This window comes from Balaenoptera acutorostrata, chromosome 1 (genome assembly GCF_949987535.1).
Source record: "Balaenoptera acutorostrata chromosome 1, mBalAcu1.1, whole genome shotgun sequence".
Lineage (NCBI taxonomy): Eukaryota > Metazoa > Chordata > Mammalia > Artiodactyla > Balaenopteridae > Balaenoptera > Balaenoptera acutorostrata.
This window is the reverse complement of record NC_080064.1, coordinates 100,822,294-100,838,107: the sequence shown is the minus strand read 5'-3', so window position 1 is coordinate 100,838,107 and position 15,814 is coordinate 100,822,294. Positions and strand designations below refer to the sequence as shown.

Below are 15,814 nucleotides of genomic sequence, written 5' to 3'. Positions count from 1 at the left end.
GAGTAAAGAGTTATGAAAAGAAAACCAATTTTTCTGTTTTTGTTATTTTCCTCCTCAAATCTATATTCTCTTTTCTCCAAGAGAGGCAAGGTATAAATAGATTTTTAAAATTGTACAGTATTTTTATTTCCAACCACAAATAGAACTCACAAATACTTGTTGAGTTCATATGATGAATGTGAATTACTATGAAATATGCATACTGGCCAGTTTGAATGATTTTAGTATATTGTTCACAATCAACTTTATAATATAGAATGCATTTGCTTATTGTTTAATCCCATTTTAATTAGTAAATTACAAATAGCCTAATCAAAAGAAAAATCTCCCAAAGACTGATAGAAAAAACGTTTAAAAAATGGTATTTTACTGACCAAATTCCCTCTGAAATAATTCCAATCAATCAGATAGTGTTCTGGGTTGCTGTTATCAATATTTGAGGACATACCATCATACGTTCCACTTTCTAATAATGCTCCACTCTCTTCCAGTGCTTTGAACTGTTCAACAGAAATGAAATTATAGTCCACCCCTGGTACTTCCCCATCCCTGGGGGCCCTTGTAGTGCCTAAGGAAAAAAAAAAAAAAAACAAGAAAAAAATAGGTTGTAAAGTGCTTTTAAACTTATAAAACATTGAGAATAATAGAAAATTCAGTTTATAGAGAACACATGGGAAACAGACTACTGAATATATTGCATCTTCTAGAATGAGGATCAGAGAATTTTAGGCAAATTAACATTCCTAGGTGAAAGTAGGACAATAAATAATGTAGGATGAGTAAATATACTTTAATAAAAGCTACAGATGGCTATGAAATTCAAAATTACAAAGATTAAAATGTTAGTGTCCAAGAAAGCTTAACTTTCCAAGACATAACAGTTAATTCTTCTTTTAAACCTCAATTATTATTACTTCATATTTGAAGGAGAGATAAGTCCACCAAGGATAGGCTTCGTTTTCATGTAGCTACCTTACGTATTTTTTACTTCCTTAGCATAAATGTAAACTAACATTCTACTTACTAGAGTTGTAAAGGACAATTAAAAAAGAAAAACAACTTTTAAAAACTCTTACTGAGCTCCATTTAAAAAATTTGAACAAGTATTAATTATGAAATTATTTTAGACTAATGAATAAAGGGCTTAGGGCTTAAGATAGGAATTCACATATTGCTTCTTAGCCATTATTCTCTTCAAGTAATTTCAAAACATTAAGCAGTAAATTGCTTAATGAAATTCACTACAGCAACAGAGCACTAAATTTCTATCTATTAAGGAATTAATGCCAAAGTAAAATGTTTCTTTCAGATCCAAGACATAAATTCAGGTTATGGCAGCATTGCTATATTTTACTGAATTTCACTGAACAAGAATCAATATTTTTTTGAACTGATATTGGAAATATTTCAAATACTAGAGAATACAAAAAAGAGATCCAGGTACTTAGCCTGGAAATAGGGATGGGATACTGTCTTGCCAAGGATGCCTTCCCAAGCCTATTCCTCTATTTATGCTCCCTATTTGTTAATAGCACTCCAAGCCAGAAACCTGTCAGTCACCTTGGGTTCTTCCCTCTGCTCTACATCCAGTCACCAAATTTGGTTGATTCCATCTCCTAAATACCTGTAGGATGTATATACTTGTCTTCATTCTCACACCCACTTAATTCATATCATTATCTATGGCCTGTATTGTTGGCCTCCCAGGGTCAACCCTTTCTTCTCCCTGGCTACACCCCTTACCCAAACTGCAGCCAGTGACTTTTCTAAAACAATCTTGAGCGGAAAAACCTCTAAACCCATCAATGGTTCCCGTGATCCTGGCATAAAATCCAGACTCTACCTCTTCAGCTTCTTTCTTGCCTCACGCCTTTCACATTCTAGGCTTTAGCCATAATAGATTTCTTTTTTTTCCAATTCTTTTAATCTTCCTTGCACTCGCTTAACTCTGAGGCCTTTGTCCAAGCCATTCTTTTCCTTGGAAGACTTCCTATTCCCTTTCTCTCTTACCTCAGCTAACTCCTACTCATCCTTCAGGTCCTGGCTTAGAAAGCTTCTTTAGAGGACCTTCCTTGATTCCCATCTAGGGTATGGCAATATGCAGCGACCATGTCTACTTGGTTCAGAGCAATAGCCCCAAGTCTTGGCACCATGTAAGAACCACAGTAGGTACTCAATATAGAGAGTTGTCAAATAAATTAAGTGAAATTTTATACAAATGGAATTAGCACAGTGCGAGGCAATGTGCTATCATTATTATAAATGAATTCATGGGAAACTATTAATTGCTTTTACTTTTTAGTGGCATTACATTTTGTAACATGTGAAAAAAATCCACAGTGATGATGATAAAATATTAATGGTGACGATCTCAGAAAATAATGATTAAGCCAACATTCTAAGCAACAAAGACTGTAATCAATGAATTTTTCCCCCTTATTTTTACCCAGCTTTTTATAAAAATGAGCATTTCTTTGTCTTACATCACACAGGATATGAAATTAATTAGGAAAACATAACTTCCCTTTTTCTTAACATTTTTTCATTATCAAATTTTTGTTTCTCATATACTGACTAAAATTACACTGTTAGATTCCCCAAATCAACAGCTTTTAGTTCCATATTAAGTAAAAGTTAACATTAAAAAATAAATACAGCGATTAAATTTATGATTAGCAGCTGTGATAGATGGAAAAACATGGCCACATATTTTGCACCTCCTCCCATCAAGAGATGGGGCCTGTTGCCTCACCTCTTGTATCTGGACTGGACTATAGCTTGCTTTGAATAATTTAATGTGATGTTGTGCAAGTTCAGGAGTCTAGATTTCCATCTTTGCCTCCTTGGAATAGTCCCACCACCATGTACAGATGTCCAGGAGAGACTACTGAATGATGAGAGACAGTCCCAACCAACAAACAGCACCAAGGCCCCAGACATGTCAGTGAGGCCAGTTTAGCCTTTCCAACCCCAGCTGAGCCACCAGTGACTGCAGCCACATGAGTGGGCCCAGCTGAGCTCAGTCAACTCATGAAATCATGAGAAATAATACATGATGGTTATTTTAAGCCGTTAAGTTCTAGGGTAGTCTGTTATGCAGTAAAGGCTAATTTAAATATTATCTAAATAAACTCTACTATAAAACATAATGACTACATAAAACCCAATTTAAGAACAAACCATATTATAGATAATACTATTTAAAAAAGCACTGACCCGAGGGGCAGGAGCAACTCTGCATTTTAGTCTGGGATGATTATTAATGGTACAATTTTGAGCAAGCACTTAATCCCGCTGGGCTTTGTCCTCTTTCTGCAATGTGGCATTGCGCAAGATGGTGTTCATGATTCTTTCCATTTACAGACATAAAATGTTATGTGTGATTCTAACATATATATTTCCAAGACTCACAAAGTAGCTTTAATGTTAATTCTTTTTACAAATGTATTATAAATTTTCACTTCTTCCCCCTCAAAATATGTACTCTCATACACATAAAAAGTGCTCTACCTTCCCCTACCCTAGCACATTGCCATCAGCATTCCAGAAAATTTACCTTTCTATTCTCCTGATACTCTATATGTTTAATGTAAAGCTTTGTACATCCCCTGCAGTCAGCACTATATTTCACCTTTTTACATAAAACTTCCTCCAAGTTCTGCTTACTCAGTCTCCAATTCCTCTCCTCTCATTCTCTCATGGGGCCATTCCAATCAGATCACTGCCCCAACCACTCCCACTGAGACAATTTGTTATGTGCATCAGGAGTCTCCACTTTGCTTAACCCAATGGTCAAGTCTCAGTCCTCACGTTACTTGGCCAATCAACAACCTTTGATATAACTGACCCCTCCCTCCTTTTTGCTTTATTCTGAAATATACAGAAAAGTACATAAAACATATATACGTATAAAGTTTAACAAGTAATAATAAAGCAAACTCATCAAGGTGAAGAAACAGAACATTACCAGGGTGCCAAAAGCCCCCTTGTGTGCCTCCAATCATAAATCTCTCCCTCCCTCCACCCCCAAAGTAACCACCATCTTGACATTTGTGATGATGATTTCCTTTCCTTTTAAAAATGTTTTTACCAACTAAGTAATGCATTTCTGAGCAACACAGCTTAGTGTTGCCTGTTTTGTAACTTCATATGAAGGGAATCATATCATATGCATCCTTTTGTGTCCACATCAATACTTGTTATCAGGTTTTTAAACTTCTGCCAACGTGCTAAGTATGTAAAGGCATCTCACTGTGTATTTAATGTGCAGCTGCCTTATGAGATTAAACATTCTTTTTCATATATTTACTAGCCACAGAGATTTCTTCTGTTGTGAAGTGGCTGTTCAAGTCTTTTGCCATTTCTCTACTGGGTTGCCTGCCTTTTTAAAATTGTAGTTCTTTACATTCTGGATACTACATTACTTCATCAAATCTAAGTAGTCAACAGCTTCTAAAATGCACCATTATTTTACCCCTAAAAAATAAAAAAAACTGGCAATTATAATTGAAAGATTTCATGTATTGTAAGATGTATTCCAATTGTAGAGAGGTTAAAATGTGAAATAATTGTGTCAGTATTGAAGCACAGCATCTTTTGCCAGGTATATGTGTTGCAAATGAGGTATTTCTGCTAAAATGTGAAATATGCTTTCTTCAGATAGTGCTTTCTGCAAAATCATGCACCAAAAATAAGAGAAGATTATGGAGGAAATAGGATAGGGTTGATCTCTGAAAACTTATTGCAACTTTGTAAACAGAGCACTTGGTAAAATCAATAACAATCCCAATGAAAAATATTAGTACAGTTTAAAAGATATTTTATATTCCTAATAAAAAAAGACTAGAGTAAATAAAATATTTTGTCTTTAAAAACAATAAGAAAAAAAAGAAATGAAAGGAAAAGGTAGCTTGACAGAAAGGGGTACATAGAGGGTTGAGGCTACTGAATAACGAAGATAAGGCAAATGGTGCAATCAAAAATTTTAAGATAAAGCACAAGTTCAAATTGAGAAAAGAGGCCAAACTGAGGTGAACAGGCATCATACATAGTAGAAACAACATTCAGCTATGTTTGTATATTCTGTGTTTACTTGATGATATAAAACATTAGCTGGGGCAAATGAAATAAGAACCAATATTACCTCGGTTCAGTTGACATCATTCAACTACCTACTTACCAATCACATATGAACTTACCTGCAGTATTGAAACAAATGTTGCGGAACAGACAGTATCTTCTCCCACTCTGTGATTTCTTTTCCCTTTTTTTTTTTTTTTTATAAATGGTCCTTTGATGACAGAAGTTTTTCATTTTAATGTAGTCAAATTTATCAGTCCTTTCCTTTATAGCTAATGGTTTTTGTGTCTTGTTGAAGAAATCCTTTCCAAGGCCATGGAGATGTACTCCATATTCTTTTTGAAAAGCATTACAGCCTTGCCTTTCACATCTAGTACTTTAATGTACTAAAACATTTTTTTTTTTTTGGACTTGATGGGAGGTAGTAGTCCAATTTCCTTTTCTTTCCAAATGTTGTTCAACAAGATTTATTGAAAAGTCAATTATTTTCCTCCCTGATCAGCCACGGCACTTCTGTCATGGGAATCTTATATAGAAACACCCATATAAGACTGGGTGTCTATCACTGGGCTTTCTATTACATTCCATTTATCTACTGACCATTCCTGCACCTTTATCACAGTGTTGTAATTATTATACTGCCACAATAAATCTTGAGATATAGCAGAGCAATTCCACTTACCTTGTTTTTTCTATTCATAGTCTTTCTATATAACTTCTGGAATCAGGCTAAAAATGCTGGCATTTTTATGGAATCTATTAATCAATTTTTTAAAATTTATTAATTAATTTATTTATGGCTGTGTTGGGTCTTCGTTTCTGTGCTAGGGCTTTCCCTAGTTGTGGCAAGCGGGGGCCACTCTTCATCATGGTGCGTGGGCCTCTCACTATCGCGGCCTCTCTTGTTGTGGAGCACAGGCTCAGTAATTGTGGCTCATGGGCCCAGCTGCTCCGCGGCATGTGGGATCTTCCCAGACCAGGGCTCGAACCTGTGTCCCCTACATTGGCAGGCAGGTTCTCAACCACTGCGCCACCAGGGAAGCCCTGGAATCTATTAATCAATTTGAGGAGACCTGATATCTTCACCATATTGAGTCTTTAATCCATGAACAAGAAATGTCTCTCAATATATTTAGATCTTCCTTAATGTCCCTTCATTTGACCTTATAGAGATCTTTACACTTTATACTTATTTACATTAATTTCTAGGTATTTCAAATATTTTTATGCTATACATGATATCTTTTTGTAAATTTTCATTTTCTAATTGTTGATAATATAAAAGAATATAATTGGGGGAGTTTATTTGGCCACTTTATCATGATATAATTTATCTATAATAAAAGTCACTAATTCTAACGGTACAATTCTATGAATTTTGGGAACCACGGCCCCCAAAAGTCTCCTTGTGTCCTTTTGCAGTCTCCCACCCTGTGGCAGCCACTGATCTGTCATCACTATAGTTTTGCCTTTAATAGAATCTCATATAAATGAAATCATACATTAATTTGATTTCAGTAGCGGTTTGTGTCTGGCTTCTTTCATTCTGTAGGACACTTTTGAGATTCATCCAGTTTGTTGTTAAATACCTTTTTATCACTGAGGTGTATTCCACTGTATAGATATACCAAAATTTGATTATGCATTCACCATTGGTGGACATTTGGGTTGTCTCCAGATTTTAGACAGTACTATAAATAAAGCTGCTGTACATTTACAAGTCTTTGGGTAGATTTATATTTAAATTTATGTTGGGTTAATACCTAGGAGTAGAATTGCTGGGTCATATGCTAAGTGTATGTTTAACTTTATAAGGAAAAGTCCCAAAGTAGATGCACTACTTTGCATTCCCACCAACAATATATGAGAAGCTATAGTTGATTTACATTATAGTTTCCATGTAGGAATTCCTTTCTGGAGCTTCTCGGCAAATCTGCTTTTTCTAAATCCCAAGAAAAATCAGTTGATGGGGAAAATGAGGGAACAAAAGATATTATAGTTCTGCTGTGAGAATTAAAGCGTAATAATTTGAGATAGAGATGTTACTGGTTTCAACTGAAAGTAAGAGCAGGAAACACTGAAAAGTAGAATCAAATGTTAAAGCTGACATTTTCAGGGACTAGGGCAGAAGCCTGGAGGAGAGCAGCAGTCACAAACTACTCAGTCAGTCTTACCTGCAGCTGTTCCCATGCAGCAAGTGTGTGGTCAGGGCTCTGCTGTTAATGGTGGGTTGTTCTTGCAAATATAATGTTAATAAGTTTATATATATTTATACTTTATATAAATCCTGTGAGTGATGTTCCAAAAATATTACAAGTTCTGAAGGCTAGATAAGACCTTAAATTGGCAGTTTCGCTATATGATTCTGTGTAACGTTTTTAACATTGGTTGGGAGATCTGAATGTTACCTGAACACTATCCAACAAAGGTCTCTGGCATTTTCCACCATTTGATATTAGCTGTGAGTTTCAGTGCTTTGTAAATACTTTAAGAGAAGAAATGCAAGAAGTGAATGTTGTTGCAGAACACTTCAACCTGAAATCAGAAACTGGTCTAAAATCTGAAGTAAAAGCAATATAGATTTCAATGGCAAAAACAAAATCAGGGCAAGAAAACAAAATATTTTCATCATTAAAAAAGGAAACAACCCTAGAGAAATAGAAATAAAAACAAAAATAAACAAATGGACCTAAAGAAACTTAAAATCTTTTGCACAGCAAAGGAAACCATAAGCAAGATGAAAAGACAACCCTCAGAATGGGAGAAAATATTTGCAAACAAAGCAACTGACAAACGATTAATCTCCAAAATATACAAGCAGCTCATGCAGCTCAATATCAAAAAAAACAAACAACCCGACCCAAAAATGGGCAGAAGACCTACATAGACATTTCTCCAAAGAAGATATACAGATTGCCAACAAACACATGAAAGGATGATCAACATCACTAATCATTAGAGAAATGCAAATCAAAACTACAATGAGGTATCACCTCACACAGGTCAGAATGGCCATCATCCAAAAATCTACAAACAATAAGTGCTGGAGAGGGTGTGGAGAAAAGAGAGCCCTCTTACACTGTTGGTGGGAATGTAAATTGATACAGCCACTATGGAGAACAGTATGGAGGTTCCTTAAAAAACTAAAAATAGAACTACCATACGACCCAGCAATCCCACTACCGGGCATATACCCTGAGAAAACCATAATTCAAAAAGAGTCATGTACCACAATGTTCATTGCAGCTCTATTTACAATAGCCAGGACATGGAAGCAACCTAAATGTCCATCGACAGATGAATGGATAAAGAAGATGTGGCACATATGTACAATGGAATATTACTCAGCCATAAAAGGAAACAAAATTGGGTTATTTGTAGTGAGGTGGATGGACCTAGAGACTGTCATACAGAGTGAAGTAAGTCAGAAAGAGAAAAACAAATACCTCATGCTAACACATATATATGGAATCTAAAAAAAAAAATGGTTCTGAGGAACCAAGGGGCAGGACAGGAATAAAGATGCAGATGTAGAGAATGGACACAAGGGCACAGGGAGGAAGAAGGGTAAGCTCGGACAAAGTGAGAGAGTGGCATGGACATATATACACTACCATATGTAAAATAGATAGCTAGTGGGAAGCAGCCGCATAGCACAGGGAGATCAGCTCGGTGCTTTGTGTCCACCTAGAGAGGTGGGATAGGGTGGGTGGGAAGGAGAAGCAAGAGGGAGGAGTTATGGGGATATATGTATATGTATAGCTGATTCACTTTGTTATACAGCAGAAACTAACACACTATTGTAAAGTACTTACACTCCAATAAAGATGATAAAAAAAAAAAAGAATAGTGGGTCGTGAACAAAAAAAAAAAAAGGAAACAAGCTTATATGAATGACCAATGGCTAACACCCAATTTGAAGATGCTTTTGGACATACTAAACAATTTTGTGAATGTCAATGCAGAATGAAATATATTTTTTTCTATGTCTGAATATTTGTTACCAAAAAAAAATCAAGACCATCAGATAATGCAATTGATACTTTGTGTGCTTTAAATTTTCATTTCAGGACTGAAAAATTCAAATATTAAGTATGTGTGGTATTACCTTTCAAATTTTTAGATGATTTTTACTTGGCATTTATTTTGTGTTCATGTTCCCTTCTTTTAAGGTTTTCTGTTAGCAAATGGCTGTATCGGGTTGAGATCATTTAAAAGTGTTATTAAAATCTTGTTATATTAGTTTCTAATAATAATAAACCATTTGATTTTATATTGTCATTTTCTCTCTTTAAGTGTTTGGTGAACTCAGGAGAATCCATCCCACACCTCAGTGTTTATAGCCATTATTACTGCTATAATGGTCAAGTGTAGCAGTCATTTGGGTCCCAAGGTACTTGGCTCAGCTGGTACTTCATCACAATCAGCCATAGGTTATACTATGATTAAACTGTGATGCCACTTGTCACGAATTACCAGCAACCTACTTCCCACTGGAAGGAATCTGGCTCTGGGCTCAAGCCCAAGTACACAACAAAAACCAATCCTAAAATCCCTTCTTGGAAGGTCTGTCTCCTGGAACTATTACCAGTACCAATTCTGTATCAGCCAGGGTCCAAATAGGAGCAAGAAACTATATGGTAACTTGAACAAGGACAGCTTAATGTAAAGAATTATCAACTATTTATAAAGAATTAACTAAGAGGGAATAAAAGAGAACTCTAAAGAGTACCATCCTCAAAGAGATGCTCTCAAAGTCTGGGATTCAGACCTTGCTGGAGAAGGTGTGTAGCAGCCCACTAGATGGTAGAGAAGTTTACCGGGTTGCCTTGGGACAGAGCTGGTTCACAATCAGTAGGCTGAGGCTGGTGGGCAGGGAACTGTCTGCTGGAGTACCAATAAAATTCACCAACAAGCTGCCTTAAGTGATAGGGATGATGTAGGGGGGTGTTTTGGACTTACTAGAAAACCAGCTGGGACACTGGCTAGGCTTGCTAGAAACCCACTGGAAAACCACTTACAAGAGGTATTGCTGAAATCTGGGGAGCCTGCTGGGGTCCCCACAGAACTCATCAGGAAACTGGGAGGAATTCAGCTGGTGCATTGGTGGAACTCATGAAGCCACCTATGAGGGTGTTCCTGAACTTGCTGCTGGGACTCCCCCCACCCCCACCCCTCCCCCCATCCCCCTCCCCACCCCTGCCCAGGTGCACTACTGAACTTGCCACTGGGTAGCTGACTGGTAGAGTGCCGCTAAGACTTACTGAGTATCATTTTGCAGGCAGAAGCAAAAAGAAAAAGACACACTGGAACCAGGAAAAGAAGCCTCTTCTTTCTAGTATCCTTCCTGCACACTCTACTGATGAAGCTTAACATTGTGTCAGGTGGTAAGCGAAAAATGTGACAGTATCATAAGCAGGCAAAAAGAGCAGATTTGAAGCCAAGAGGCAGTGAGTAATAAACAGGCAGACTAGTGTTCTGAGAGATTCTATCATGAACTAGTGTTGGATTTTTGTCAAATGTTTTTTCAGCACCTATTGAGAAGATCATATGGCTTTTCTAGTCTGTTACTACATTAATCTTCAAATGTTATACCAACCTTGCATTCCTCAGACAAATCCCACTTGGTCATAATGTGTTATCCTTCTTCTATATTGCTATATATTGATTTGCTAAAACATTTAAAAGATTTTGAGCCTGTGTTCATGAAAAATTTTGATCTAGTTTTTATCTCACTTTAGAATAAGGATAATGCTCAGATCACAGAGTGAGGCTGGGAACTGTTCTAATTTTCAGAAGAGGTTATGTAGAATTGGCATTATTTCTTCTTTAAATATTTGGAACAATTCACCAGTACCATCTGGGCCTGAAGTTTTCTCTTTGGGAAAGTTACAAACTACAAATTTAATTTCTTTAATAGATAGAGTGCTGTTCAGTTCATCTATTTTTTCTTGAGTGAGCATTGAGAGTTTTTGTCTTCCAAGGAATTTATCCATTTCATCTGAGTTGTTGAGTTTATTGGCATAAAGTTGTTTAGCATATTCCTTATTATCCACTTAACATCTGTAGGATTTTCAGTGATGCCATCTTTCCCATTCTCAACATTGTTGTTTATCACTTTTATTAATCTGAAAGAAGCAGCTTTGGATTTCACAGATTTTTCTCTATCATTTCTCTGTTTTCTATTTTATTGATTTCTGCTCTTATCTTTATTATTTCCTTCCTGCTACTTAATTTGGGTTTACTTTGCTCTTCTTAAGGTACAAATTTAGATCATTGATTGAGATCTTTATTATTTTCTAATATAAGTATTTAATATTATAAATTTTCCTCTAAATACTGCTCTAGCAACATCCCACAAGTTGATATGTTGTATTGATATGTGTGATACTTTGTAATTTTCCTTGTGGCTTATTCTTTAACTCACAAGTTAGTTAGAAGTGTGCTATTTAATTTCCAAATATTTGGAGATTTTCCAGATATGTTTCTATAAATGATTTCTAATTTAATTCCATTATGATCAGAGAACATATTTTGTACGATTTAAATCCTCTTAAATTTACTGAGTCTTGTTTTATGGTCCAGAATATGGTCTATATTTGTAAATGTTCCACGTGCACTAGAAAAGAATGTATATCCTTGTGTTATTGGGTAGTATACTCTAACAAATAACAATTAGGTCAAGTTGGTTGAAAGTGTTATTTGTGTTATAACCTTGTTAATTTTTTGCTTACTTTTTCTAAAGTGGGTATTGAAATCTTGAACTATAATTATGAAGTTTTTTCTATTTTCCTTTTAGTTCTCATTCTGGTATCATTTCCATTCCATCTGAAGAATTTCCTTTACTATTTCTTATAGTACAAGTCTGCTAGTGAAAAACTCCCTCATCCTTTTTTGTCTCAAAAATTTCTTTATTTCTCTTTATTTTTGTTTTTTTTTTGTTTTTTTTAAATTTTATAGCTACTTTATTTATTTTTATTTATTTATTTATTTATTTATTTTTGGCTGTGTTGGGTCTTCGGTTCGTGCGAGGGCTTTCTCTAGTTGCGGCAAGCGGGGGCCACTCTTCATCGCGGTGCGCGGGCCTCTCACTATCGTGGCCTCTCTTGTTGGGAGCACAGGCTCCAGACGCGCAGGCTCAGCAGTTGTGGCTCACGGGCCCAGCTGCTCCGTGGCATGTGGGATCTTCCCAGACCAGGGCTCGAACCCGTGTCCCCTGCATTAGCAGGCAGATTCTCAACCACTGCGCCACCAGGGAAGCCCCCTTCTCTTTATTTTTAAGGATATTTTTACTTTATATAGGTTGGCATTTTTTCTTTCCAGCATCTTAAAGATGACATTTGACTGACTTCCAGTTTGTACTGTTTCTGTTGATAAGTCTGCAGTCATTCTATATTCCCCTGCATGTACCTCTTTTTCTGTCTGCCTTTCACATTTTCTCTTTATCACTGGTTTTCAGCAATTAGATTATTATGTACATTGATCTTTCTTTTTTTTTTTAAATGTTTCTTCTGCTTGGGGTTTGTTGAGATTCTTTGATCTATGGGTTTATAGTTTTCATTGAATTTGCAAATATTTCAGCCACTATTTCTTCAAATATTGTTTCTGCTTCCCCCACTTTGGCTTGATAGTGTGCCATAGGTCAGTATGAGCAGATCACAGTCCTGTTCTGCTTATAATCCAATGTCTGAAAACAGCTGTTATAGAGAGCTTGCCCAATTTCTGGTTGTTTATGATAAGATGGTAAATCCAGTACCAGTTAGTCCTTCATTGCAAAGGTAGAAATCTCTCTGTCTTGTCTCACTATTTGGTTGCTTTTAAAAAGTTCACTGTTTTACTCTTTTTCCTCTCTATGTTTGTTTGATTAGTTTATATTGCTAAGTCTTCAAGTTCACTGATCTTTTCTTTTGCAGTTCCTAATCTGCTGTTAAGCCCATCCAGTGAATTTTTGAAGTTCCACTTAGTTCTTTTTAAAAGTATACATCTTGTTTTCTCTTTATTCTGCTCATATTGTCCTTTAAATCCTTGAGCATATTTATGATAACTTTAAAATTCTTGGTATGGTAATTATCTGTGTCTTTTCTGGTTTTTTTAATTATTATTCTTTTCTTTAATCAGTTCACTTTTCTTTTGATTATGGGTCACATTTCCTTGTTTTTTTGTATGCCTAGTACTTTTTTATTAGACACTGGACATTGTGAATATTATGTTATTCAGTGTCTAGATTTTGTTGACTTCCTTTGAAGAGTGTGGATTATTCCCTTTTCCCCCCTCCCTCCTTTCCTTTATTTTTACTAACAGTTAAGTTACATGCATATTCACTTGATCCTTTTGGGACTTTTTAAATTTAACTTTGTTAAAATGGGTCTCAAGGAGCTTAACCTATGGTCATTTTAACCCTACTAGTAAGCCATGACCCTTACGGGGTCTCTCCACTCAGTCTGGTTAGAACTCAAATTTCTCTTGGCCCTGTGTAAGCTCTGGTATTGTTAATCTTACAGCTCACAGAGAGTTCTTTGCCCTGCTATATGAAGTCTCATCCTACACATTCTCAGCTTAGTATTCAGCAATACACCCAAGGAGGCACCTGTGCAGTTTGCCTGAACTCCTTTTCTTCATAGTTCTTTCCTCTCTGACACCCTGTCTTGCAAATTCCAAACACCTCAGACTTCTTGAACTCATATTTCTGTCCCCTCAACTCAGAGTCTGCTAAACTCTGCCTGGGTTCTTCCTTACTGTGCTGTAGCCTTGAAAGTGCCTCCAGGAAGAAAGCTGAGGAAATAATAGGACTCCTTTGTGTGCAGTCTCCTTTCCTCTTCTCTTAGGGATCACAGTTGTGTTTTATCTATAGTGCAATGTCTGACAACAGTAGAAGTCTCTCCTTCTCTCTTATTAATTTTGTTGTTTAAATTGTCTCAGATTTTGTCAGTGGGCACCCCATCTAGGTGGCTTTTTTTTCTTTATGTTCTTCTGATATGTCCCCCAAATTTTTTAAGCATACTTTCTGATATAATTGGATATTCCAAGCTCACCTTGTACTTTCCTTGCCCCAGATGGGGAATCAGAATTTTCTCCAGGAAGATCTGGTATCTTTTTTTTTTAATTTCTTTTTTTATAATTAATTTATTTTTATTATTTATTTATTTATTTTTGGCTGCGTTGGGTCTTTGTTGCTGTGCATGGGTTTTCTCCAGTTGTGGCGAGTGGGGGCTACTCCTCGTTGTGTTGTGCAGGCTTCTCATTGTGGTGGCTTGTCTTGTTGCAGAGCACGGGCTCTACGCACATGGGCTTCGGTAGTTGTGGCTTGCAGGCTCTAGAGCGCAGGCTCAGTAGTTGTGGCACACGGGCTCAGCTGCTCCACGGCATGTGGGATCTTCCCAGACCAGGGCTTGAACCCGTGTCCCCTGCATTGGCTGGCAGATTCTTAACCACTGGACCACCAGGGAAGTCCCAATCTGGCATCTTTTAGTAAAGAATTACATTTAGAGACCAGATGTGGCCATTCAGTTTGCTAACTGCTACTGATGCATCAGGGCTTCTAGATTCTTGGATGTGTTTTGGGCAGTTCAATTTTAAGTTAGGAGTTCCTGTTAGGATCTGAAACAGCTGTAGCTGTTTGGAACCTATGAATTAAAACAAATAAATTGTAGAGCTCCTTTCTAAGGCAAAACCTCACACTGGGGAGAAACTGCAAAACTAGGACAGTAGAAGTAAGTTAAAAAGAAGATCAAGTAAAAGTGGCAGAGGGCAGCAAAAAGTACAAGTACATATTTTTATTACCTTGCTTTAACAAGGAAGGAGGGAGCTCTAGAGTTATGAAACTAAAAATGTTACCCTGAGACACCCCATGCAGGCAAAATACCAAGTTCCTTATAAAGGGATAAAAATCAGATTGTTTTCAGATTTTTTTAAGAGCAATGCTTCATGCCAGAAAACAATTAGATAATTAAGATAGTCTGGGAAAGAAATTACGAGCCAAAAATTTCATATCCATCCAAACAAACTTTAAAGTATAAAGTCCACAGAGAAACTGCTATAATGATCCTGTGAACCTTTCATGGAAATCTAGTAGACAACAAGCTTTAGACAACCAGAATTATTGAAGAAACAACAACATAAGGGTTGGTAGCTTGACTAAATATGTATCTACCCAAAGAATGGAGAATAAATGATGATTATAAAGGGGAGAGTACAGTACCTAATGGTTGCTTGCATTGCCAATATAGATACAGATCAAGCATCAAAAAACGGTCAGAATGAGGAAAGCATATGCAAAGCAGAATGAGCTTGCTGATTACCTTATATTCATTGAGAATAAAAAGATATTACTTCAAGTCAGATGATGGGAGAGGGAGAGGTAAGGAGGAAGAAGAAATGACTAGATAATTTTAATATTACTCATAGTAGGAACAAAAAAAAAAGGGATGAGAAACAAAGAGTATTATATAAAGGTACAGAGATAACCAGTAGAATAAAGATACGAATCTTCCTAAAAAGAGAGCTCAAATAAAATAGACTATATAGTGAAAGCCTTTTTATATAAAATACTTGTATATGGGTAAAATAGAAAAACATGACAAAACTGGGACTAAAGATATCAATCACATCAATAAATATAAAGTTTCACATTGACTACAAATTAGAAAAACATGACAAAACTGAGACTAAAGATATCGATCAAATCAATAAATATAGTTTCACACTGGCTACGAAGTTCAACACTATTCGTAAAACA

At 36.2% G+C, this 15,814-nt stretch overlaps 1 protein-coding gene across 5 annotated transcripts in view; it reads right to left on the bottom strand.

Moving 5' to 3' along the window:
• The window catches only part of MAGI3 (membrane associated guanylate kinase, WW and PDZ domain containing 3), a 260,158-nt gene that overhangs the window by 81,500 nt on the left and 162,844 nt on the right, over nt 1–15,814 (bottom strand). For all 5 annotated transcript variants that reach the window (XM_057544916.1, XM_007169372.3, XM_007169373.3 and 2 more), the window contains exon 3: nt 449–568. In XM_057544916.1, the coding sequence (XP_057400899.1) occupies nt 449–568 (120 nt within the window). The remainder of the gene's footprint in view (nt 1–448; nt 569–15,814) is intronic.